Source organism: Chlorocebus sabaeus, chromosome 6, assembly GCF_047675955.1.
Source record: "Chlorocebus sabaeus isolate Y175 chromosome 6, mChlSab1.0.hap1, whole genome shotgun sequence".
In the NCBI taxonomy this organism is placed as follows: Eukaryota; Metazoa; Chordata; class Mammalia; order Primates; family Cercopithecidae; genus Chlorocebus; species Chlorocebus sabaeus.
In genome coordinates, this window is record NC_132909.1 from 46,364,795 (window position 1) to 46,387,757 (window position 22,963).

Here is a 22,963-nt window from a genome sequence, read left to right on the forward strand (position 1 = left end):
CTCACTGCAACCTCCATCTCAGCCTCCCGAAGTGTTGGGATTACAGGCACGAGCCAACATGCCTGGCCAACTGGGAGCACTTCAATAAGTTCATACCCTCTGACCCTGTGGGTATGAGCATACTGAAATTCACAACTTCTAGAAATTTATCTGAAGGAGGCAATCAGATGTAGACAAATATGTATGTACAAGGAAGTTCACTGAAGCACTATTTGTAAGAGTGAAAGATTGGAAGCAATGTAAGCCTAGCAATAGGGGAGTACGTAAATAAATTGTGATCAATTCCCCACAATGGGAAGGTTATGAATTAGAAGGCTCCACAGGGAGCTTTGTGGGGGCTACAACAATCTAAGCCACAATGTGAGTGGTGACCTCACTGGTGTATGTACATGTAGAAATTCACCAAGCTGGCCAGGTGCGGTGGCTCATGCTTGTAATCCCAGCACTTTGGGAGGCAGAAGCGGGTGGATCACCTGAGGTCAGGAGTTCCAGACCAGCCTGACCAACACGATGAAACCACATCTCTACTAGAAATACAAAAATTAGCTGGGCTTGGTGGTGCGCACCTGTAATTCCAACTACTCAGGAGGCTGAGGCACGATAATCACTTGAACCGAAGAGGTAGAGGTGAGCCTAGATGGCACCACTTCACTCCAGCCTGGACAACGAAGTGAGACTCTGCCTCAAAAAAAAAAAAAAAGAAATGTTCGCAGTTAATGACTTTTTTCCTTCCTTGGCGTCCCAGCTGTGTTGTGTTTGTACAGCGCAATTAAAGTATTGTGTTCATGAATTCCCCCCAACCAGTTCCAGGGCTTGGCTTCAAAACTGGATTCTCAGGAGCACGTATCCTTTGTGTATCCCCATCCGAAGATGTGATTAAAAAATTGAGTTCTTCTAGCTACCTTTGACATGTCAAGGTTAGTCAAAGCCAATTTAAATTGGTTTCACTTTTAGAGTAAACAAGACTTAGTGCAAAGCCAAGCAGAACTATGAAACTCATCTCTAGGTACTTCTGAGATAACTGATACGGTTGAATGAGTTCATATTTGAGAAAGGGTTTTAAAAATTTCCACCAGCAGCCGGGCACGGTGGCTCACGCCTGTAATCCCAGCACTTTGGGAGGCTAAGGCAGGCGGATCACGAGGTCAGGAGTTCGAGACCATCCTGGCCAACATGGTGAAACCCTGTCTCTACTAAAAATGTAAAAATTAGCTAGGTGTGGTGTGGTGGCACGTGCCTATAGTCCCAACTACGTGGGAGGCTGAGGAGGGAGAATCGCTTGAACCCAAAAGGCAGAGACTGCAGTGAGCCAAGATCATACCACTGCACTCCAGCCTGGCAACAGAGTGAGACTCTGTCTCAAAAAAAAAAAAAAGATTCTGCCAGCCTGTTAAACCCAAAGCAAACATAGGGGTTGAAGTGGGGTGGTTGTTTTTGTCACACTGGCTTTTTCTGTTAATCCCTGGAGCCCTCACATCCCTTATTAGGGTAAGTTTAGTAACCCTGTGCTTTAAATGTCCTATCAGGGGCTTGCTTCTATCATTGTGATGAGCGCATTCCTGCTATCACAAGGTGTCACTGTGGAAGACTGGTCCTGTAGAGCTGTGTGAACCTGCCTGGTCAAGGCTTCCTCTGCAGTGCTCTTGAGTATCCCGTTCCTGCTTAGGCCACAGCAGTGAGTCCAGATAGAAACATCCTCCTACCCCCTCACCATCCAGCTGGACTGAAGATACTCTGCACTTGACCTCCTGACACTAACTTCTTTGCCTCTTCCCGTGGCAAGAGCAAATCATGGACTCTGAGCTACTTCCTCTCCCTTTCTACTATTTATTTTATTTTATTTTATTTTTGAGATGGAATCTCGCTCTGTCACCCAGGTTGGAGTGAGGTGGTGTGCTCTTGGCTCACTGCAACCTCTGCCTTCTGGGTTCAAGCAATTCTTCTGCCTCTGCCTCCCAAGTAGCTGGGAATACAAGTGCCCACCATCACGCCCAGCTAATTTTTGTATTGTTAGTAGAGGTGGGGTTTCACCATGTTTGCCAGGCTGGTCTCTTGACTCCTCACCTCAAATGATCCGCCCACCTCGGCCTCCCAAAGTGCTGGGATTATAGGTGTGAGCCACTGCACCCAGCCCTTCCTCTCCCTTTCTCTTTGGGGTTCCCCTCACTAACAGGTGAGGCAGCTTTTTCAAGGGCATTCCAAGCACAAAAGACCTTGTTGTACCTAAATACTATAAGGGACCTGTCATTGAGGACGAACCATCACAGCAAGAGTAGTTATCTCGTGCCACATCTTTGCATAACTTACAGGATTCCTGGCAAGGATGTCTCAATGCAGAAAGTTGGCTAAGTGAACTGCAGTATCCACCCTGGACCTAAGAGAACTTGCTAATGTTTTCAAGACTGCTATTCAGTGGTTATCTGATTCAATCTTTGCATTTACAAAAGCACCCTTTTACATATATTAAATGTGGAATAAAACTAAATATCCATGTGTGTTATGTGTATCGTGGTGTATATAGTATTTTATGAAGTATTTCATTCATTCTGGAAATAGCTGTTGAGACCCATGGTGTACCAGATCTGTAGAAACTGAAATGCATTCATATGTCTGGGGGGGTGTGTAACACTACCGTGTATTTGATGAAACTTTCATTGACTTACTCCACAAATATTATTTTTCTATCTACTGGGGATACCAAAAAGAGCCAGTGCCCTTGAGGAACTCAGTCATGTCAATGCTTCTTAGTTTTTAAAAAACAGGTAGGTTGAGTACTTTCCAAATGTTTATTTTTCAAGACAGTCTTGCTCTGTCACCCAGGTTGGAGTACAGTGGCATGATCTCAGCTCACTGAAGCCTCTGCCTCCTGGGTTCAAACAATTCTTTTGCCTCAGCCTTCCAAGTAGCTGGGATTACAGGTGCCACCATGCCCAGCTAATTTTTGATTTTTTGGTAGAGAAGGGGTTTCACCATTCTGGCCACGCAGGTCTTGAACTCCTGACCACAAGTGATCCGCCCACCTCGGCCTCCCAAAGTGCTGGGATTACAGGCATGAGCTACCAGGCATAAGCCACTATGGCTGGCTCCACATTTTGTTTGTTTTTGTTCATTTGAGACAGAGTCTGTTGCCCAGGCCGGAGTGCAGTGGTGCAATCTTGGCTCACTGCAACCTCTGCCTCCCGGGTTCAAGCAATTCTCCTGCCTCAGCCCCCTCTAGTAGCCGAGATTACAGGTGCGCGCCACCACACCCAGCTAATTTTTGTATTTTTTGTAGAGATGGGATTTCACCATGTTGGCCAGGCTAGTCTTGAACTCCTGAGCTCAAGTGATCCACCCGCCTCGGCCTGCTAAAGTGCAGGGATTACAGGCTTGAGCCACCACTCCGGCCCAAATGTTTCTTAAAATGACTCATGCAAAATAAATTGTCTCCTATGTAATCCTTTATTTAAAAAAAAAAAAAAAAAATACTGTACATCCGAGTTAGAAATTGAAAGGCAAGACCAGAATATGCCTGAGGAAGGCTTTGTTTATTTTGCTTATCAGAAATGAGATAAAGAATTATCTCCGAATGGGCCAGTTTCCAACTTGGACCATGTACACCATATACACAATGCTCCACATTCTGGGAGGGGTGAGGTTGGGAGCAGTAAATGACGTGTGTTTTGCCCGTGTTTCTTTTCTCCTCCAAGGGGATGTAAAACTTTTCACATGTGCAGAAGCACGCAACTATAGCCACGTGCAGAAGCAGCCGTTTTTGCAAATGAAAATATTTCCCAGAAGCACAACAAATACAAGACTAACAGGTGCCAGGCAGCTCCAAGGCACACATGTGGTTCTCATCAGCCGCCTTCCTCCTGTTTTAAATCTAGGTCTTCCTGTAACAGTGGGGAAAAAAAAGATTTCTCCCGAGGCCGCCGAGCTTGCCTTTCCACCCCGTCTCACAACAGCATTTCCAACAGAGTTCCCAGAGAGAGGGGAGCAATTACAGAAGGCAATAAGTAGGGTGGAGGGAGGAGGGGCGCCCTTAAACTTGACACCTGCGGTTCTGGGCTTAACCCCGAAGTCTAGGTGACCTTGGGCCTCCGTTTTCTCCTGTGACGTGTTTGGTTAAAAGAATGAGCATCTCAGTTTTACAGCACCTCCAGGCAGAGGCGGGTAGAAGGGTCTTTCAATCACGGGGTTTTCTGCCGGTAGGGGGGCGGGGGGACTGTGCCCCCACAAGGGACGGCGGCAATGACTGCAGACTGGGGGAGGGGGCGCTTCGGAGGCCAGAAATGCCGCTCAACTTCCGACAGATCGGGGGACCCGCCCCGACGACAGAGCAATACCCCCAAATGCCAGTGGCGCCGAGGTGGAGAAGCCGCGGAGTAGACCAGATTTGCAACCTCTGGCTTTCCGGCGTTCCCAGCTACGGGGGGTGGCTTCTTTGCCGCCTCACGTTTTCGCGATCGGGGTCGCGCGTGGCGGTGCAGACCCCCGCCCGTCACCACACCCATTCCCACACCCTCTAAGGGGCGGGGGCGGCCGCGGCGACACCCCCGGACTCCTCCGATGACCCTTCCGTGCGCAGAATCACAACGTGGACGTCTGGTTCCCTCGCCCTCACAAAAACTTCGGCAGCTGCTCAGCCTGCGACTCTCGTCCCCCAGTCACTCGCCGGGAAGGCTCTCCTAAAGGATTTTCCCGCCACCCTCCCTGCCCTGGGGTAGCCGCCGCGAGCGTCCGGGTTCAAGGACTCTTTGCGCGCGCGCTTCCGTCAGAAAGCCCCGCCCCGCGACCCGGGAGGGGGCGGGGTCTCCAGGCAGCGACCGTTGCCCCGCCCAACCTCCTCCCAACGGCTGCCTAGGCCGGGCGGCGGGGCGGGGCGGCACAGGCGGGTGAAAGCGCCTGCGCGCGCGTGCGCGGAGGCGCGGGGCGTGGCGCACGGGCAGCCCCGCCCATGCCTGGCGTCTCCGCCCGTCCCATCTCCCAACCTCCTCAGCGTGGCGCCGACGCTGCGTGCGGCGCGGACTACCCAGAGTACTCCGCGCGGGGGCAGCTCACTGGAGTTTGGTTCTCGAGGCGGCGGCAGCAAGCGGCGGCGGCTCCGGCGGCTCCTCCTCCTCCTTTGGTGGCGGCGGCGGCCCGGGACCGAGACCCGGCCCCGGCTCCCCTCTCCGCCACCCCGCGCGCCCCTAACCCTCCGGCGCCGCGGGGAACATGCGGCTCCGGCTCCCGGAGGCCGGCGAGTGAGTGACCCCCGTCCCCCGCCTCAGCCCGCCCGCCCGCTGGCCCGGCCGCAACCCCCCGCCTCGCCCAGGCAATGACAGCGGCTCCGGCGTCTCCGCAGCAGATCAGGGACCGGCTGCTGCAGGCCATCGACCCCCAGAGCAACGTAAGTACCCGCCGCGCGAGCTGGGACGGAGGCCGCATGGGCCTGGGACCCTCCCCCTCTCCTGTCCCCCTCGCCCACCGGGCTTCAGGGGACCCGTCTGGCGCCCACCTCCCCTCGAGGGCCGCTGCCATCTCTGCCTCTCACTCCTCGGGCCCGGGCCGGGGGCAGGTCGGGCAGCCCGGCAGCGCTTGGTACGTGAGGCCGAGGCTTCCGTGCGGCCTGGGCGGAGGAAGCAGACGGGGGGCTAAGGGTAGAGTTTATCTCCCCTTTCTGCTCCAGCTGTATGACCCTCATTGCTCTGGACGAAGCTGCCCTGCATCGCCCTCCCTCCGGGACCTGAGACCCCCGGGAAGCCCTCCCGGAGCGGGGGAGGGGAGGGAGAAGGGCTGTGAAGCAACTGGTGTCCGGGGTATGACTCGGGGAACCTGTGTCTCCCATGTCTTGGCCTTCTGGGTTATGAGAGAAGTCCTTCCCCCTCCTCCCGGCTGGCAGCACCTTCCTGGCTTCGGAGAGAACCCCCAGTGTGTTTTGCCCCTGGCCGGGTACCCAGGGTACGTGGAGAGTCTGTCTCCCTTCTGTGACTGGACACGCCTTCGCCAAAACCCTCTTGGGGTCGCTGCCAGCGACAGATGATTTCGGGGAGAGTGGGATCCTTCCTGTTGCCTTTCTGGGCCTCAGTACCCATTGCGTCTCTGACCAAGCCAGAGCTCCATTTTTTTGGGTAGTGAATTAAAGAGGACTTTTCTCTCCCGTTTACCCAAGAGCCCTGTTTCAGTAGGCTCTTTCCCTCACCTGGGGGTCTCAGCCTGGTGGCTATTGACCCAGACTGTCAGGGTTAACTCCAGGGTGTCGCTTCCTCAGGTGCCCCTTTGCTGAGGATACTGTTTGCGGAGGGACCGCCCCTTCCCCCTCCGTATGTGTGGCTGTGTATGTGTGTGTGTATGTGTGTTGTTGCGGGGGTGGGGTGGGGGTGGGAAGACTGATCTATTCTCATATTTTCTCCAAGAGTTTCTTGGCAGTAGGGGTCATACTTCCCGCGGCAGGAGCAGGGCTGTGGGAAGATGCAGTAGCATCCAGGTATGAAGTGAGGCCCTGCTTCCCAGGAAGTAGCCATTGAGATCGCTTTTTAATATGCTGTGAATGGAAGAAAACAATCATCTTTGGCTTGGCCAGGTAACTCAGGTTTCTCTCACCGTAGGGGTTTTTACTTGCAGTTTTACATGAGCTTGGCTGATTACTCTTAGCAGTATGCTTAACTCTGATGATGTTTTTGGAATAATTCACGTTGACTTATACAATTTTTGGTAAGATTGAAGGGTTATGAGTTTTCTTCTAAGGCCCTGTTTTTGCTGTGATATAAGTACTTCTCTTATCCCTGGTATTCAGGTCCCATTAACATTGACTTGATGGTAATTGTCTTTAACAAATGTTATATTATACATTTTTGTTATGACTTTGGGGGTGGAGTGGGCATAAGCTATATAAAACCTTCTCGAATGTCCTTTTTGCAGTAACTGGTGCCACTGCAATTTTAAGATTGAAATATTAGAGGATAAAACTAGTGACATGAAAAAAATAGCCTTGGTGACTTGTACATCTTTTGTGGAGCCAGAAGGTAATTTTTTGAATTTCACGCACTCGCTTTCCTTCTGGAGAGTCTGAGAGGTTGCTGAGATATTAGCACTGATCCTTAATGCCACCTCAGAGAGCTTTGGGATCAGGCGGCACTTTGACAGGCGATCACAGTGTTGTAGATTAGGTCACTCCAGTGACCTCACAGTTTCCAGTATTGTGTAAGGCTCTAATCAAAAGGGTTCCTTGAGGCAGAAGAAAAGAGGACGGAACAAATCTTAGTTTTGTGTGTCTCAGCTCATGCAGAAATGTTATATAGGTCCCTGGTTATGTTACCTGACATGGAATTTGCATTTCATATCGCTTATTTTCAGGGACTTTGGTGATGATCTTGGGCAGAGTCCTACTAACATGGGGTGGATGGATTTGGGAAATTATCTTCTTGATTATGAGCAATGAGGAAAGTGCCTCCTTTGTGATTGATCCTCTGAGCGCTGTTAGGGGCCGTTTGACGGGACCGTTCGCTTTGAGCAAACACCATGCAGAAACAGAGCTGCAGTGGACGGGGTTTGCTGGCGGAGGTGGTGGTGAGAGCCGGGCATGTCAGTGCGTCTGCAGTTTCTCTCGGATCAATGTGGGCTCAGGTGAGAGCAGGTGGCTCCAGCACAGGTGCTGCCGGTGTGCCGCTCTCTCCTCTCTGCCCTGCCCAATGATGAATTCCACTACTGGATATTTAGTTGACACATATTTAAGATGCTCGTGGAAAATAAAAAAAAAAAAAAAAAAAACGGGGACAGTGTTGAAGAGCCAACACTAAAATTAAACCTCTTCTGAGAGAAGCGGCAGAGAATTGTGTCATGTAATGCTTACCTTTATGGGCATGCAATTATGGTTAACAAACTTAGCTATTGCTTGCAAAATCAGTGTCAGGAACTGACCTAATATCCAAAAGTATCTGGAAAGTTAGGGAAGTGACGAAGTCGTGTTTACCCACCATCTCCTTGACAAAGGAATTCTTAGGAGGAAAGTTGTTTCTGTGCTCTTTTAGCCCCTGGAGTATGCATTTGAATTCCTATAGCAGCAGGCTCAGAGTTAATAATTTCTGCCAATTCAGTAATAAAGTAAATCCTCTACTCCCCTTTTCAAAAGGCTACTAACGGTTTTTCAGAGCAGTCGGAGCTTTTCTTTTCGTCGTGCACCCTTTCAGCCCAGGGTGTTGAAAATCTCTCCGAAGCGCAGTGTGTGCGTGATTGTTCCAGCTTACTCTCGCTGCATTGTGGGTAAAGTGAAGGACTGTGTCTTACTCTCGCACAGCAGCCGTAGTGAGCAGTCTCCTCAGCAGGTGATTCAGTTCCCATCTGCCTGGGACACTCTTTGTTTTGTGGAGGTACAAGCTTTATCTTCCTGTGCGGCATGCAAGCTTCTTGGGATGTTTCATGTCTTGTCTTCTCCCTCTAGAGCAGAAGCATTTGGCACACTTTCTGTCTGCTGCTTAAACTGACTGAACCCTAGCATCCGTCTGGGACCCGTGCCTGAGGAGCTACATGTGAGCCCCGTTTTACTAGGAAGCCTTTGTAACGGCTTTATGCCCAAAAGTACAGTCGGGGAATATTCTAATGCAGAACTTTGGAGAGGGAAGGAATCACAGGTGGCTTGAGACGCTACTCAGTAGAACTGTGAGGAATATGGATGTTAAGTGATGATTAACAAACTTAGCTTTTAGAGGAAAGGTCTGACAGATAGTAGACGGTGTACTGCATCCTCATGACAAATAAAATAACAGCACAGGGCAGGGCTTGCTAACTGCAGGTGAATGTCCTGTGTTCAGAGCAGGGAGAGGCCTGAGAAGGTCCTGCAGCAAAGAGGGACTTGAACTAGCCCTGGCTGCTTGTGTCAGTGCCTCCAGCTGTCAGGCTCTGAGTGGGAAACGTCCTTGGGAGCTGCTTGCTTTCTTACAGCTCTTCAGGCAACAGAGACCAAGGGGGAGGTGACCAAGGCACTCTGCAGAGAGACCCAGCAAGAAAGATAATTTTCCCACCTAAGAATTGGAAGGTTGGATGTTGCTTACCTTGACTTCCCTGCAGATTTCTTGTCCACAGGGTGGGATTGGGAACGAGTGTATGCACCCCATAAACCTCCTTCCAGATCTAAGTTCAGATCCTGGAAGGGACAGCAGAGTCTAATGTCAATTGTTCTAGAAGGGTTTTTTGTTTTGTTTTGTTTTTCATATATCTTTGCAAGGTACATTGTTTGAAGTTTCTCAGCTAACGAAATTTTAAACCAAGGTGTATGCTTTGTTAGTTTGTGTGGCACCCTGTCAGAGAGTTCTGCTTCCTCCCAACAGCCTTGTGAGTGGGAGAGCCAGTCTCCCCTTTTGCAGGTGCAGAAGCCGGCAGCATCAGGTAGTAGGTGCTGCTCAGTGGTGTCTCCTGGGGCAAGCAGAGGACAAAATGCTTTTGTTTCTTACTGACTTAATGGGAGGTGGTGGAACCAAAGTTAGGGACTTACCCAGAGTCATTAAATGACAGTCCTTAGAGTCCTTCCAACTCTGAACACCACCACGCTGTCTTGAAAGATGGAGAGATGGCTCCAGAAGAGGCACGAGGGGGCAGCGTTTTTGAGCTGATAAGAAAACTTGTGGAGATCCTGTAACATCCCCTACAAGTTTATGTGAGATTACAGCCTGGGGCTGGATCTACCTATGTTAGATCTAACAGGGTGATGATATGAGACAGCCTGTCCCATGAACATCTTAAGGTCTCTGTCACGGACAGAAACCTGGGCCAGACCACGGTGTGGCAACTAGCAACTAATGTGGAACTTTTCGTGAGTCTGTGTCACCAGTTTGCTCTCTACTTCAACATTACAGCACTTTTGATATTAACTTAAAATGCCATTTATTCTGCAGAAAAGCAGAATAGTATAAATTGCAAAATGAAGGACTTTTGATTCTGACCCTATCCAAAATAGTAGGGGACCCTAAACCCAAACATGTAAATGCCCACTGCTTCACAGTTGCCCAGAGTCAGGGACTCTTCTGTCTTTACTCTGTCTATTGTGGCCAGGACACAGCAGAGGAGCAGCGTGGTGTTCTCTGACTTCGGGAAACAGAAAGGTAGCAAGTGTCACCTGTGACACAGGTATATGTCCTTGTCTTTGACTCATTCTGTCCCTCAGGAAAAAGTGGACTTTACAGTCTGTCCTCACTGAGGTTTCTGTGTGGTCCTCAGACTGTGCTGTCCTGGTTGGAGGTCCCCGAGCCCTGGAGGACTGTCCAAGACCAGCGTGTGGCAGGGGCTTTGTCCTGCATACAGATGTAAAAAGGCACCATGGTCACGTCAGCCCCTGGGCAACTGTGTAAGATAGGACATGTACCTTAAGGGCGCCAAGCTCTCTTAGGTGAAGGAGGACACCTGGGCTTGCCTTTTCTTGATTTTGGGGCCTGCAAACATCTTCTCAGACTGAGCTCCAGTTTAACCAGACTGACTCCAGGTGACTCCAGTCCAGTGGGAGGGGTCCCCTGGCCACTCCCCCACTATCGTCTCCTTCTGGAAACTGGGTGCTTTGTCACTGCACGTTGTGCTTTTCCTTTGTATTTCTAGTGGTAGGCTGTCCCGCGTCTGCCTGGTCCCTTTGGGGACCGGTAGCTGGTTGTCAGAATGGGTGGCCGAGTTTGTGGCCCAGTGAGTACAGGAGAGGCAGGGCATTTCATTCCAGTGTGATCTCGCTAGCACCCATGCTGGGAGCACCTTCCAAAACAGCTGCTTTTCACTCTCAGAGCAGGGTATGGATTTGCCATAGGGATTCCCTGAACCGGGAAGCATTTCCTGAGTGAGAAAGACACACCGATAATTCTGCATGCTCTATTTAAAGGTCTTCTCTGAATGGATTCCATGCCTTGGGAGGCACTGCAGTTACATTTCAGTCACTAACTGATTAGCAAGTGCTCGTGTGATGAGTGTAGAGGATACAGACCTGAAGATGCCCACCTCCTGTGCCAAAGGGGCCTGGCGCTTCACAGGGAGGAGGGCAGATAGAGCATGGTCATGAATGAGCTGGGTGGGGGGTGCCATGGCATGTGGGCTCGGCAGTCGGATGGCCTGATGGTGCTGCAGGTCTCAAGTCCAAATGGAACAGTTCTCCCCGTGCCTTATTTGAAAACAGTTGAGAATTCTTAAGAATATGAGATGGCTTTCTTAAGTATATTCTGTCATCCAGTTTTTCAGAATAAGTTCTGTAGTCAGGCAGGCAGGCTTTTCTTGCGTCGTCTCTGGCATGAGTGGAACAGAGCTGGAAGGAATAGTCGGCAAATTATTGCACAGTTTTCCCTCTTTGCCGTGGGATGGGGCGCAGGCAGATGTCGAGCTGTGTCTGTGGGTATGGTCGGGGTGTCTGGGCTTGAGAAAACAGAAAGGGTCTTGGGGTAGCCTGTACGCGGCACTGATTTTCAGCATTTGGGGTGGTGTTGTACCTTCTGCATTAGATTTGCTCTGTGTGGCTTTTGGAGGCAAGCCTAGGGGTAGGGAAGGTGAGAGTTCTGTGATGTGCTTAGGGGAGCGGTGGATTATTGTCAGAGCTTAACACAGTCTGGGGGCACTGTGAGGTGGCTATGTGGACATGCCCAGGCCCTTGGATTCTGTGTATAGGCCATTGGATTCTGTGACCAGCCAAGTACCAGGAGGTTGTGATTCTCTATGGAGCCTATTCAAAAGGAGATGGGTCATGTCAGGTGAAGTACCAGCTGCCCTCTGGGAACTCATATACCAAGGATTGCCAGGCAATTGGGGTTAAAGGCCTTTGGATGTTACTGGGACTGCAGCAAAGTTTCCTGGGTTCATCCACTGCAGGAAAATAAATCTTGGAAATCCTCGGGGGACTCATCAGGTTTCCCCTGCATGCGGAGTTAGGCTCAGTCTCCTGTGTGCCAGCAGCAGTCTCTGTTGGGCAGCAGAGGCTGCAAGATGAACAGCCTCTGTTTACTGAGCACTTACACAGTGCCAGACGCTACTGTGTGGAGCGTCTCATTGCTTCTTTGAATTACTTCTAGGGTAGGTGCTTCATCTTCATTTTAGGGACTAGGAGAGATTCACCGATTTGTCTGGTATTGCAGACAAGGGAACCAGAAGCCTTGGGTCTGAATCCATCACTGGGTGGTTCTGATGTCAGAGGGCTTAACTATGACAGTCTTCCGCTTCCCACCTCAGTGGTGCCAGGCATGGAAGCTGAACTGCGTTGCGTCTTCTAAGGTGTACCCTTGCAAACATGAAGTGTTTTCAAATGTTACATTTTTAATTCCATTCCTTCCCAGTTCCTACAACTTTTCCCCCTTTAAATTCCTCTAGCCTAGTGGCTCCAAACCTTTTTGAGTATAAGGGTTTATTTTTATCATCAGAAACCTTCTGGAACCTTCACGTAACAACAGGTGTGCTTTGAGTAACTGTTTTAAAGAAAATTCGAGGACAGAACCTACTCCTAATCCATTGTGCTTCGAAATGAAGTTGTGTCTTGTCGTCAAAACAGCATCAGTGTAACTCTGAGAGCAGGCCTTACCTGTATGTGTGTGACACCTGGAATTTGACCTTTGTGCTGCCTCCAGTTGGGAACCTCCTGTCATCCCTGCTGCCTCCCTTTTCTGAAACCTTGCCTGGTTTAATCCAAGACCATCTCTCTCAGGAGCCGTTCATCGTTTTAACACCGTATATTCCTGCTGATAACAGGTCTTGTTGGTTACATTTTCCATGTGATTGTGAAGTGCCCAAGTAGGAGAGCAGGAGTTGCTCCCTTAGTATCTTGAACTGCCACAGCACGTGGGTGCCCAAATGCTTGGTGCTCTTACTGTGAACAGGGCCAGTTTTGGGAATGGCTGTCAGCGTTACTGAGCAGGTCCTAGGTGCCAGCAGTTTTCAGCACTTCACCTGCATTCAAAACACATTTAATCTTCGTAGCAGGTGTAGATTAAACAGGAGGCAGGTGCTGGTGAGGAAACTGAGGTTCAGCGGACACGGCTGGAAGAAGGGGCTAGGTGGGATGAGGCTGGGGTTGGAACACACCCACCTGCTGGCTGCCTTCCATGTCATCTGTGAGAGGCCAGTGGGCACGTGCTGCGCAGGCACTCCCCCTTTCTTGCCTGGGTCCAGCTCTTTATGCTGGATTCATCTGTGCGCTGCTTTTACGCCAGACTGGGAGGACAGTGGTCCCTGAAATGCTCTGTGCTTTCTCTGGAACTGGCTGAGGAAGGGGTGTGAGGTGTGTTTTCCTCTTTCTTTCTCATCTGGTATTTTTCACCCTAATAGAGAAGGTGGCACTTGATCTTAGATTTCTGCCTGTCTGTGTTCCCTAGACACTGTTCAAATGTCACTTTGTCTGTGAAGGCTGGGTCCCCAGCGATCCTTTGGCCTTTTTTGGTTATGTGAGAAAACATATGGCATTCCTGGACACACATCCACCCAGATTTTCATTTGTTCTGGCCAGAAAGTGGGGTGCTGCTTTGTCCAGGCCACACCCTGTGGTGGGTCAGCCTCATGGCTGCTGTGGAGACTCGGGTACTGATGTGCTGGGTGCACAGCATGGTTTTGTAGGGTGTTGGCTGTGGCTGGCCTTGACTCTGGTGGGGGTTTTGTGGTGCAGGCGTCAGCAGTGGTGAGTTACTGGGAGGACTCAGGTGCGTGTGACCCATGGCCCACACCAAGAGCCCAGTGGGCTGGCAGCACTCCCAGGCCCTGGCGGCCCCACTGCCTGCTTGTGCCTTCAGCACGGCAGTGCACTCTTCTGTTTCCCACCCACACTCCTGGTCACATTGGCTCTCTGGGCAGCCACCTGCACACACTGGGTTTAGGTTCTTCTTATCCCCTTGATGACTTGTTTTGATGTCCCCCCTTCTAGTCATCAGGTTCCTGGCCCAGCTTGAGATAGGCACGGAGAGGTGGCCACATCCTCTTTCCCACCAGGGTGATGTGGTAGTTACCATGGTAGCTAACAGCCCTCCTGTTCTGCAGGCCAGCCCTCTAGAACCCTTTATAGATGCTGCCAACTCCATTCACCTCCCAGGTGCATCTTGCATGGTGCCTAGGCAAGCAGTCCTCAAGCTGGCTTTTCAGTGCTGTCAGTGGGAGACCCATGATACTGATGTGAAGGGATATAAAATAAGAACAGCTTTATCCTTTTGTGTGGTCATTGGTTCACATTGTTTCCTTCCATGTTCACTTAACTGGTTGCCTGCACAGCACCTGTCTTTACTTCCTATACTAATTCTGTGGCCTGTCCAGCCCTAGAGGGAGGTTAGTGCTGTTCTGGTGGCAGGAGCTTAGACACAAAGGGGCTGACGGTCACGCAGGCCCAAAGGCAAGTCTGCGGTCAGGTGAGGACGTGGTTTTTCTCTCTCCCTCTTTTGCAGTGTTGCCTTCACACAGTAGGATGTCTTCCTCTCCGTCCCAGCAGTTTCAGGATTTTCCCTCACCGAACTCCCGACTCTGCCGGAATCCCCACCAAACATTTCCTAATGCCTTTTCTGAGCTTTGATTGAATCAGCAGTTTGATTGAATTAGTTGATTGGTTTACCCCTGAATCTGGTGTGAGTTCCACCCAAACAGTCCCACAATAGAGGGGATGTTCCCAGGAGACATCAAGGTCCTGTTAACGGGAGAAGAGTAGTGGATCCAGTGTCCGTGGATGTGCACTGATGTCATCACCTCTCCTGAGGTGACCGTCACATAGTTGGGCCTTGGCTCCAGAAGGCAAAAATGGGAGTAACTGAAGTGTAAGGTCCAGAGTAGCAACAAGGTGGTTTGGCTGGTGTGAGGTCACTGTGTGGAGTTGTAAGTACCTTCTCGTTCTGGTTGAACTGCAGATGGCATTTGCCTGTAGTCACCCTTGGGAACCTCGCTGTCACACTGTCCTAGTGCAGGTGCTGGCCAGCTGCAGCTTCAGATCCCGTCCTGGGCTGGAGAGAGTCTTGCGTGGTGCTGTTTTTTTCCTCCCTGTCTTGACAGTGTCTCCTGGTGCTTCAGTCACTGCCTGGAATGGAGCCCATGCTGGGGGAGGTGGTGCGGTCCAGGTGATCTGAACCCCCCCAGGCCTCCTGCAGTCATGAGGAAACTGTGCTGTGACCCAGGCAAGAGCTGTGGCCTCTCCTGTAGCTTCTCTGAACTTGTGGACCCTGGGCAGAGGCTGGGAGATCTGTTGGGTCTGATTGTCCTGCCTGTTTCCTCTCATCTGTTCTTCCCTCGGTTAACCGGAAACTCGTACCTGTGTTTCCTGGCCTGGCTTCTTCCCCTTCGGTTAACGGAGAGGGGTGGACTGAAGTGATCTTTCTTTTGCAGCCTCCATTTCCCCAACCCCACCTTGTGTGTCTGGGGGAGCTCTCAGTAAGCCCCTGAAGTTGGTGTCTGCTCCCCCTTTTGCCTGGCAGTGACGAAAGTGGGTTACATGTTAAGTAAGTCTCAGGCTCGTCTGTGAGGGAAAGGTTTGTTTTTGTTTTTTTTTTTGAGATGGAGTCTCACTCTGTCCCCCAGGCTGGAGTGCAGTGGCGCGATCTCACCTCACTGCAAGCTCCGCCTCCCGGGTTCACGCCATTCTCCTGCCTCAGTCTCCTGAGTAGCTGGGACTACAGGTGCCCGCCACCAAGCCCGGCTAATTTTGTTGTATTTTTAGTAGAGACGGGGTTTCACCATGTTAGCCAGGTTGGTCTCGATCTCCAGACCTCGTGATCCGCCCGCCTTGGCCTCCCGAAGTGCTGGGATTACAGGCCTGAGCCACCGCACCGGCCTTGTGAGGGAAAGGTTTGTGAATGGGTATTCCACCTTCACTTCTGCCTTAAGGGAGTTTCTCAAGCATTTCATTTCTCACCTTGATGGTTGGTGGGCAAGCAAGTGCCTGAACTTGGGGGCCCCTGAGTGGGGAGCCTGTCTTCTCCCAGGAGAGCTTCAGCACTGCCCTCCTGTGAGCTCCTTCTGGGTTTGCTGCCCAGCTTTTTCCCTCTAAACACTGAGCTGAGCTTAAATAAATGCTGTTTGGGATTGAAATTGGAGTGGAGAGAAAGGAGAGGGAATCTTTTCTGTTTCTGGTCCTCGGCACTATGTCTGCGTCTGTATATGTGTCTCTCTGTATGTGTGTGTGTGTGTGTGTCCGCAAGTCTTGTGGATGGGCTGCTTCATGTGTTGGGAAAGGCAGCAGCTCCTGAGTTTGACCTGTCGTAGAGAGGAGTTACTTTCTAGTTTCCAGTTCTGGAAACTTCAGGAGACACACTCTGGCTTGGCTTAGGGTGGCATGGGAGGGCCTTGTAAAAAGTGTCAGTGCCCACAGGAAGTCAGGGAAGTTTTTCCAGAAGGAGCAGGGTCTTTTATGCAGACGGAAACAGCATGTGCTCCTAGGCTGCTACAGCCCTGTGTACCTGAAGGAAAATGGTGAAAACCCTGGCCTGGAGTGGGGAGGGAGCATGTTAGGTGTTCTGGTGTAGTTGGCAGGTGGTATTTGTGCTGGATAGTATGCGGAAGACTTGTGCATTGCCTCTCTGGACATGCTGTCTGCACAATGAGGAGTTAGGGGTGTGACCGAGTGGGCACCTCCTCATCACCCTGGTGATGATTCTTCTATGTTGAGAGCACTGCGGACATGGTTTCCTATCTGGTCGGGTGGTGGGCTCCCTCAAGTTGGGAAATAGGAAGTGGCATCATCTGTTTAGGAAGATGAGCTGTCCTTGGGCACAAGGATGCCTGTTGTGTTTGTCACGCCAGGTTGTCTTCTCCTTAGGATGCTGTTCTCTGTGCTCACCATGGGCACTTGGAATGAATGACAGGGCCTAACAGTGGGGGATGTGTGCCTCCCTGGTTCCCTTGCCCCTTGCTGCGTTGGTCTCTTTTTTTCTCTCCACAACCCCTTCCAGTGGTTCCTGCTCCCCCTAGGTGTTTTGGCTTTGTGTAGCTCTGCTCATGGTCTTTGGCCCTTAAGACTTTCCCCAGGTTGTCTCAGAGCCACAGCTTCCTTGGCACCTGGACACTTGCTCTCCAGCGCTGTCTCCTGTGCCTGGATGTCTAGACAGCCCACTCCAAAGTGGATACACCTTCTTCACCTCTGCTCTTGTCATGCTGTGCTGTGTCTGTTGGTGGCGCCATGATCTACTGCTCTGTAGACCACCTTGGGGCCATCCTGGAGTCCTCCTTCCTGCAAGCTGGACCTTTAGAGGGTCTAGTGCAGCAGTGTCCCAGTCAGTCTCCTGCCTTTGTATGTCTGAAAACAGATTGGGATGATGGACTTCTCTGGTGGTGTCGTGTTGCTGACTGGATAGAGTCTCAGCTCTTTAGGTGGCGTATAGTAGAGAAGACAGTCTTTCTCCTGGGTGGAGGACTTAAGCAGAGTGGAGTTGGAACCATTGACCCTGCCATTCACCTTGCAGCCTTCGACGAGGTTAGGTTTGCAGCCTTTGTTTTTTTCAGAAAGATGTAAAAAATGCTGCATAGGAAGGCTTTTAAGAGTGGGACATGGCCCTGTGCATGAAGCATCCTGGGTGCTCACATGCATGCTACCTAATAAAACACAGGCTTGGTGGTAGAGAGCCCATCTAGCTCCCATTGCCTTCCTCCTGGTCTCTGCATCCTCGTTTTCCTGAGAGCTGCCCCTTCTTCTCTCCAGTCCATGCCCATTGGATGGTTAGTAACGTAGGTACGACTGGCCAGTCATGGGGCTGCATCTTCCTGGGCAGTGATTGGTTCAGAGACAGACCTGTGACCCAGTCAGAGCCTGTGAAAGTTGTAGCACTTTGCTGGAGTAGTTTGGGGAGACTTAAATGGGAGAGGATGTGAGCTGTTTTCTGCTGAGGTTTGCTGCCTGGAGGCAGCCTGTCCAGGAGTAAGACCTGGTCAGAGGAGTAGAGAGGACTAAGACCTTGTGGCTTGGCTGATCTGAAGTGAAGCCTGTCCTAACCTTTTTTTCTTTTTTTCTTTTTTTCGCAGGAGTTGGAGTCTTGCTCTGTCTCCCAGGCTGGAGTGCAATGGCACAGTCTCAGCTCACTGCAACCTCTGCCTCCTGGGTTCAAGCAGTTCTCCTGCTTCAGCCTCCCGAGTAGCTGGGATTACAGGCACCTGCCACCATGCCCAGCTAATTTTGTATTTTTAGTAGAACGGGGTTTTGCCATGTTGGCCAGGCTGGTCTCGAACTCCTGACCTCAGGTAATCCACCCACCTTGGCATCCCAAAGTGCTGGGATGGATGACAGGCGTGAGCCACCATGCCCGGCCGCCCCCAAACTTTTAAGCTGAGTGAGCCTATGGTTTTCTTTCTTGATTAAACCCATTTGAGCTGACTTTTCCCTCACTTGCAACTGAGAGAGTCAGGAAAGAATCATCTGAGCACATTATGCCCCAGGCTCTGGGTCAGGTAGCCCTTATTCCTCTCCTGCTCCAGCCAGGCTCAGCTGCTCATCAGTCAGCTCCTGACCTTTTTGTGCACCCCACCTGATCACCTGCCCTCTCTCCCACCTTGCCTCTCTGGGCTCAGGGTCCAGAGCCTCCATAAGTAGCCCTGTCTTCTGACTTCCAGGCATCCTGGTCTGATCTTTCCCGCAGCGCCTCCTGTAACCGGTCTGACGTGCCTGTCATTTCCCCTACCCCCATTCCCCTTGAAGGCAAAGACTGGTTGGTTGTTTTCTTGCTGGTATTTAGTGAGCCATTCATTCTGTTAGGGCCAGTAACCAGTTTACAAATGGATGTGGGTCCATTTCTGACTTCAGGTTACAGAAGTAGCATTGCCTAACCTGGGAGGACCCAGTTGGGTTTCGGGTAAGAATTCAGACTTAGTGGGGCCTGAGCATGGTAGTCATTTAGCTCATGAGTATTGGGGTTGAGGTAACTGCGCCTGGACTTGGCCGGACCCCTGGAGGAAGCCTCCTCCTGTGGTGGTTACTTGGCTCTCTCCAACCTTCAGCCCTTTGGATTCCTCCCATGGTGCCAGGGGTCTGTTGGACCTCAGGCCCACGTGAGCCTGCACGTGCCTCCTCCCTCCCTTGGGCCAGGCCTGGGCAGACACTCCCCACCCACTCTGCCACCTTTTTATTTTATTTTGAAATGGGGTCTCACTCTGTCACCAAGGCTAGAGTGCAGTGGCACCATCGGCTCACTGCAACCTCCACGTCACCGGCTCAAGTGATCTTCCTACCTCAGCCTTCTGAGTAGTTGAGACTACAGGCACATGCTACCACACCCAGCTACTTTTTTGTAATTTTTGTAGAGATGGGGTTTCACCATGTTGCCCAGGCTGGTCTCAAATTCCTGAGCTCAAGCGGTCTGCCTGCTTCAGCCTCCCAGAGTGCTGGAATTACAGGCGTGAGACCCTGCGCCGGGCCAGACCCTACCCTTAGCACAGCTTCTGGACCTTAGCTGGAAGGCTTCGGGTCCTTCTCAGCGGTTTCTACTTCGGTGACCTTGGACCAGATCACTTAATGTCTCCAAGCCTCAGTCTTTTTACCTGTGACATGGAGCTGGCATTGCCATCACCTGTTGATACCGTCCTCTGGGGTTTGAGGTGTGTTGAGAGCCTGGCATAATGCCTAGCCTCCATTTAGTCACCCTGATCATGAAGATGCTAGTACTGTCTTCCTGTGACAGATGAGTTTGGGATGTTGTCTTCCTGAGGCCATGCGGTTGCAAGGGGGAAGTGAGGATTTTAATTCCATCAATGATTCTGTCACCAAGCCCAGGGCATGGATCTCATTGAATCTGGTTACCAGTCCCACTTCACAAACCAAGGGCTTGACATCCTTTGGTGTAAATCTTCATAAGGGACTATAGGGACTTTATCCTGGGGTCATAATAGAAATGGTTGCAAGGACAACAGCATCAACTTTTACTGTGTGCTCACTAAAATCATCCATTTTATAGATGGGCTAATTCAGTAAACTGAAGCATAGCGAGTTTAGGTCGCTGGCACTGCACAGCTGTGAGCCCGACTCCTTCTGCCCTCAGAGCCTTTGCTTTCATCCAGAGATAACACCGCTGCCCACTGTAGAGGGGAGGGGAATGCACCTGAAGCCAGTGCCACCTGGACAGTGCCCATCAAGTGCCTTGCCTGCACCTTGGGTAGAGAGCTGGGGACTCTGCTGTCTTTTTCCACGTCGGAAGTGGGGGAGTTTGTGCCTGAGTTGTCGTGGAGTACAGAGGATCCCCTGTCCCTTCCCCAGCCAGATACAGCCTCTGATGTCTCTAGAGCCTTTGAGCCATGTCAGCTCCAGTTCATGAGGCCTTTTCTTGTGGAGAAGGGAACCTTTTCATTTCTTATGGGTAGGTTGATGAATAGGTTTAACAATCAACTAGAAATCCTCTAAGCCTCCTCTCCCCTCCTTCCAAAGAAAGAAAGAAGGAAAGAAAGAAAAGTATTTAATATGTAAGAGTTTGGGAATTAGACCTGGATTCGAATCTCTACAGCTCTGTCTCCAAGTTGTATGTTCTTGGACAAATCACATCAAATATTTATCACTGCTATTAATACTCTATAAAGTGAAGACGTCCCTGTCCTACTAAAGGTAAACAGTGCCTGAAAGGAAATTTAGTACCTAGTAGGTACTAAACATGTATAAGCCCGTTCTTGACTTTTCAGGAGCTAGGGGGTATTATTCCCCTAGATGAGTTTGTAGATACTGGACTTCAATTTTCACAAATACTGTTCTTTTTCAAGGATAGTCTTTCCTTTAGTGTCAGCAACGAGCAGTTACAAGACAACATTGCATAATTTACACATTTCTAAATGCTCCCTCGGGGGAAAACAGGAAGAAATTGGTTGTAGAACAAAATCCCAGACATCAGGGTCCAGAGCCTCTTCCTTGGAAGAGGTGCTTAGGCTGAAATTCACAATCAGGTTTAAAAGCTGCATATACTTTGGGAGGCCCGAGACAGGTGGATCACAAGGTCAGGAAATCGAGACCATCCTGGCTAACATGGTGAAACCCCGTCTCTACTAAAAATACAAAAATTAGCCGGTCGTGGTGGCGGGCGCCTGTAGTCCCAGCTACTCAGGAGGCTGAGGCAGGAGAATGGTGTGAACCTGGGAGGTGGAGCTTGCAGCGAGTGGAGATTGCACCACTGCACTCCAGCCTGGGCGACAGAGCGAGACTCCGTCTCAAAAAGAAAAAGCTGCCTATACTTTCCCAAATCTCTCTGTGCTGCAGTTGCAGGTAGAGTGATCAAAATACAACTTTGTGCACATGAAACTACCTTTCAGAAGCAATAGCCAATATCCTTCCTGTGTAGAGACTTACTTTAGAATTAACAATTGTGGCTAGGCACGGTGGCTCCAGCCTGTAATCCCAGCACTCTGGGAGACCAAGGTGGAGGATTGCTTGAGGCGAGGAGTTTGAGACCAGCCTTGGCAACGTAGTGAGATCTTGTCTGTACTAGAAATCACAAACATTAGCTGGGGGTAGTGGCATGTGCCTGTAGTCCCAGCTACTTGGGAGGCTGAGATGGGAGCATTGCTTGAGCTGTGTAGGCTGAGGCTGCGGTGAGCCAAGATCACGCTACTGTACTCCAGCTTGGGCGACAGAATGAGACCCTGTCTCGAGAAAAAAAACAAACAAAAAGTAATCATAAATCATAAGATCTCCAAGATTTTACTGGATGGAAAAATGTTGACATATTTGATGCCTGGAACATATACCTTGCACAAAAACATGTGGGCAGAATGGCCTTGGCAGGTAATCAAGACTGGACGTTAAGCCAGCCTGTTGCGGTTTTATCTCTCCTGGCCTATCTCCTACCCCACCCCCAACAACCTGCATCACCCTGCTGGCAGGAGCTCAGAGCCACTGTCACCCTCCTGGAAACTATTTATGTAGCAAGAGCCATAGACATGCTCATGTCCTGTGACCCAGTAATTTTACTCTTGGAAGTTTATTTACAGGCGGAGCTTGGTGGCTCATGCCTGTAATCCCAACACTTTGGGAGGCCAAGGTGGGAGGATCACTTGAGGCAAGGAGTTGAAGACCAAACTGACCAATATAGCAAGACCTTGTCTCCATTTAATTCTTTTTTTTCTTTTTTTTTTTTTTTTATGAAGTTTATTTTTAAACAGCTTAGGAGAAGCTTCAGAATCATGGTGCGTCCACAGAGTCAAATAGCCTATAGCCGAAAGCGTGATTCTGGAGGCTCTATAGAAAAATGGGCAGGCCTTGCCATGAGGGGGAAAGGAGTGGTTTTGTCACTCAGGCATCTGGATAGGCTGGATGCCTGAAGAACTAGAATCTGGGGTAAAATGGAAGCACTTGTGTTGGTTGGGGCAGGGGAAATGGGTTAGTTTGTTTTCCCCTGTGCTCCATTGTCTTTTCAATTAAACTGTAAAAAAAATGAAAATAAAAGTAGACTGCTCTAGCCTGAAGAGCACTTGAGCACTATTGAGAGCAATCGACTCTAGAGTGGATTGCGGGCCTCTATGTACTGCAATCAGTGGAGAGGATTATTTCCCCCCTCGTGCGTTTCCGGAAGGTTCAGAGCACTAGTGTGCAACACGACACTCCAGTCAAGGCCACCAGTCATGTTCCTAGAGGCCTGGGGTCCATCCCACCAGGACTGACTGGACAACACCTGGTTTTCTCCACACGGTCAGTGAAGCCACACCCCATGGCTCTGCTCAACACCCTGAAGGGGTCTGTGCCTCTGCCTTCCTCTCACCTTAGTCACCTACTCCACCTGTGAGACCCGGGGGCTACTGCCAGGATGCATGTTCTGCAGCCCTCCTCTGCCCTCCATCTGAGTCCAACCCTGGCCTTTTCCCTCTTGGTCCTGCCCCTTCCACACTGATAAGCAGATGATACCACTGTCACTTCACATCCTTCAGTGGTTTTCCATCACCCTTCAAATAGACGCCCACACTCCTTATTGTCATGATCTACACATGCTACAGGCCTTGGGCCCTTCTTTCCTTTCTCAGCTCAACTTGAACCCTTGCCCTCATTCTTGTGGGAGAACCTTCTCCCTCATCCAGTTCTTGTGACAGTCGGACTTCTTCAGGCCTCTCTTGGCCACCCGTTATATAGAGC

At 50.7% G+C, this 22,963-nt stretch overlaps 2 protein-coding genes across 2 annotated transcripts in view; both read left to right on the forward strand.

Annotated features, from left to right (window-relative positions):
• Nucleotides 1-2,502, forward strand: part of SMIM7 (small integral membrane protein 7) — a 30,110-nt gene extending 27,608 nt beyond the window's left edge. The window contains exon 6 of the transcript XR_005238445.2: nt 1,527-2,502. The gene's annotated coding sequence lies outside the window, so the exon portion shown is untranslated. The remainder of the gene's footprint in view (nt 1-1,526) is intronic.
• A 2,526-nt stretch (nt 2,503-5,028) lies between these two features.
• MED26 (mediator complex subunit 26) overlaps nt 5,029-22,963 on the forward strand; it is a 53,926-nt gene continuing 35,991 nt past the window's right edge. The window contains exon 1 of the mRNA XM_007995656.3: nt 5,029-5,374. Within this exon, the coding sequence (XP_007993847.1) occupies nt 5,303-5,374 (72 nt within the window). The 5' untranslated portion in view covers nt 5,029-5,302. The remainder of the gene's footprint in view (nt 5,375-22,963) is intronic.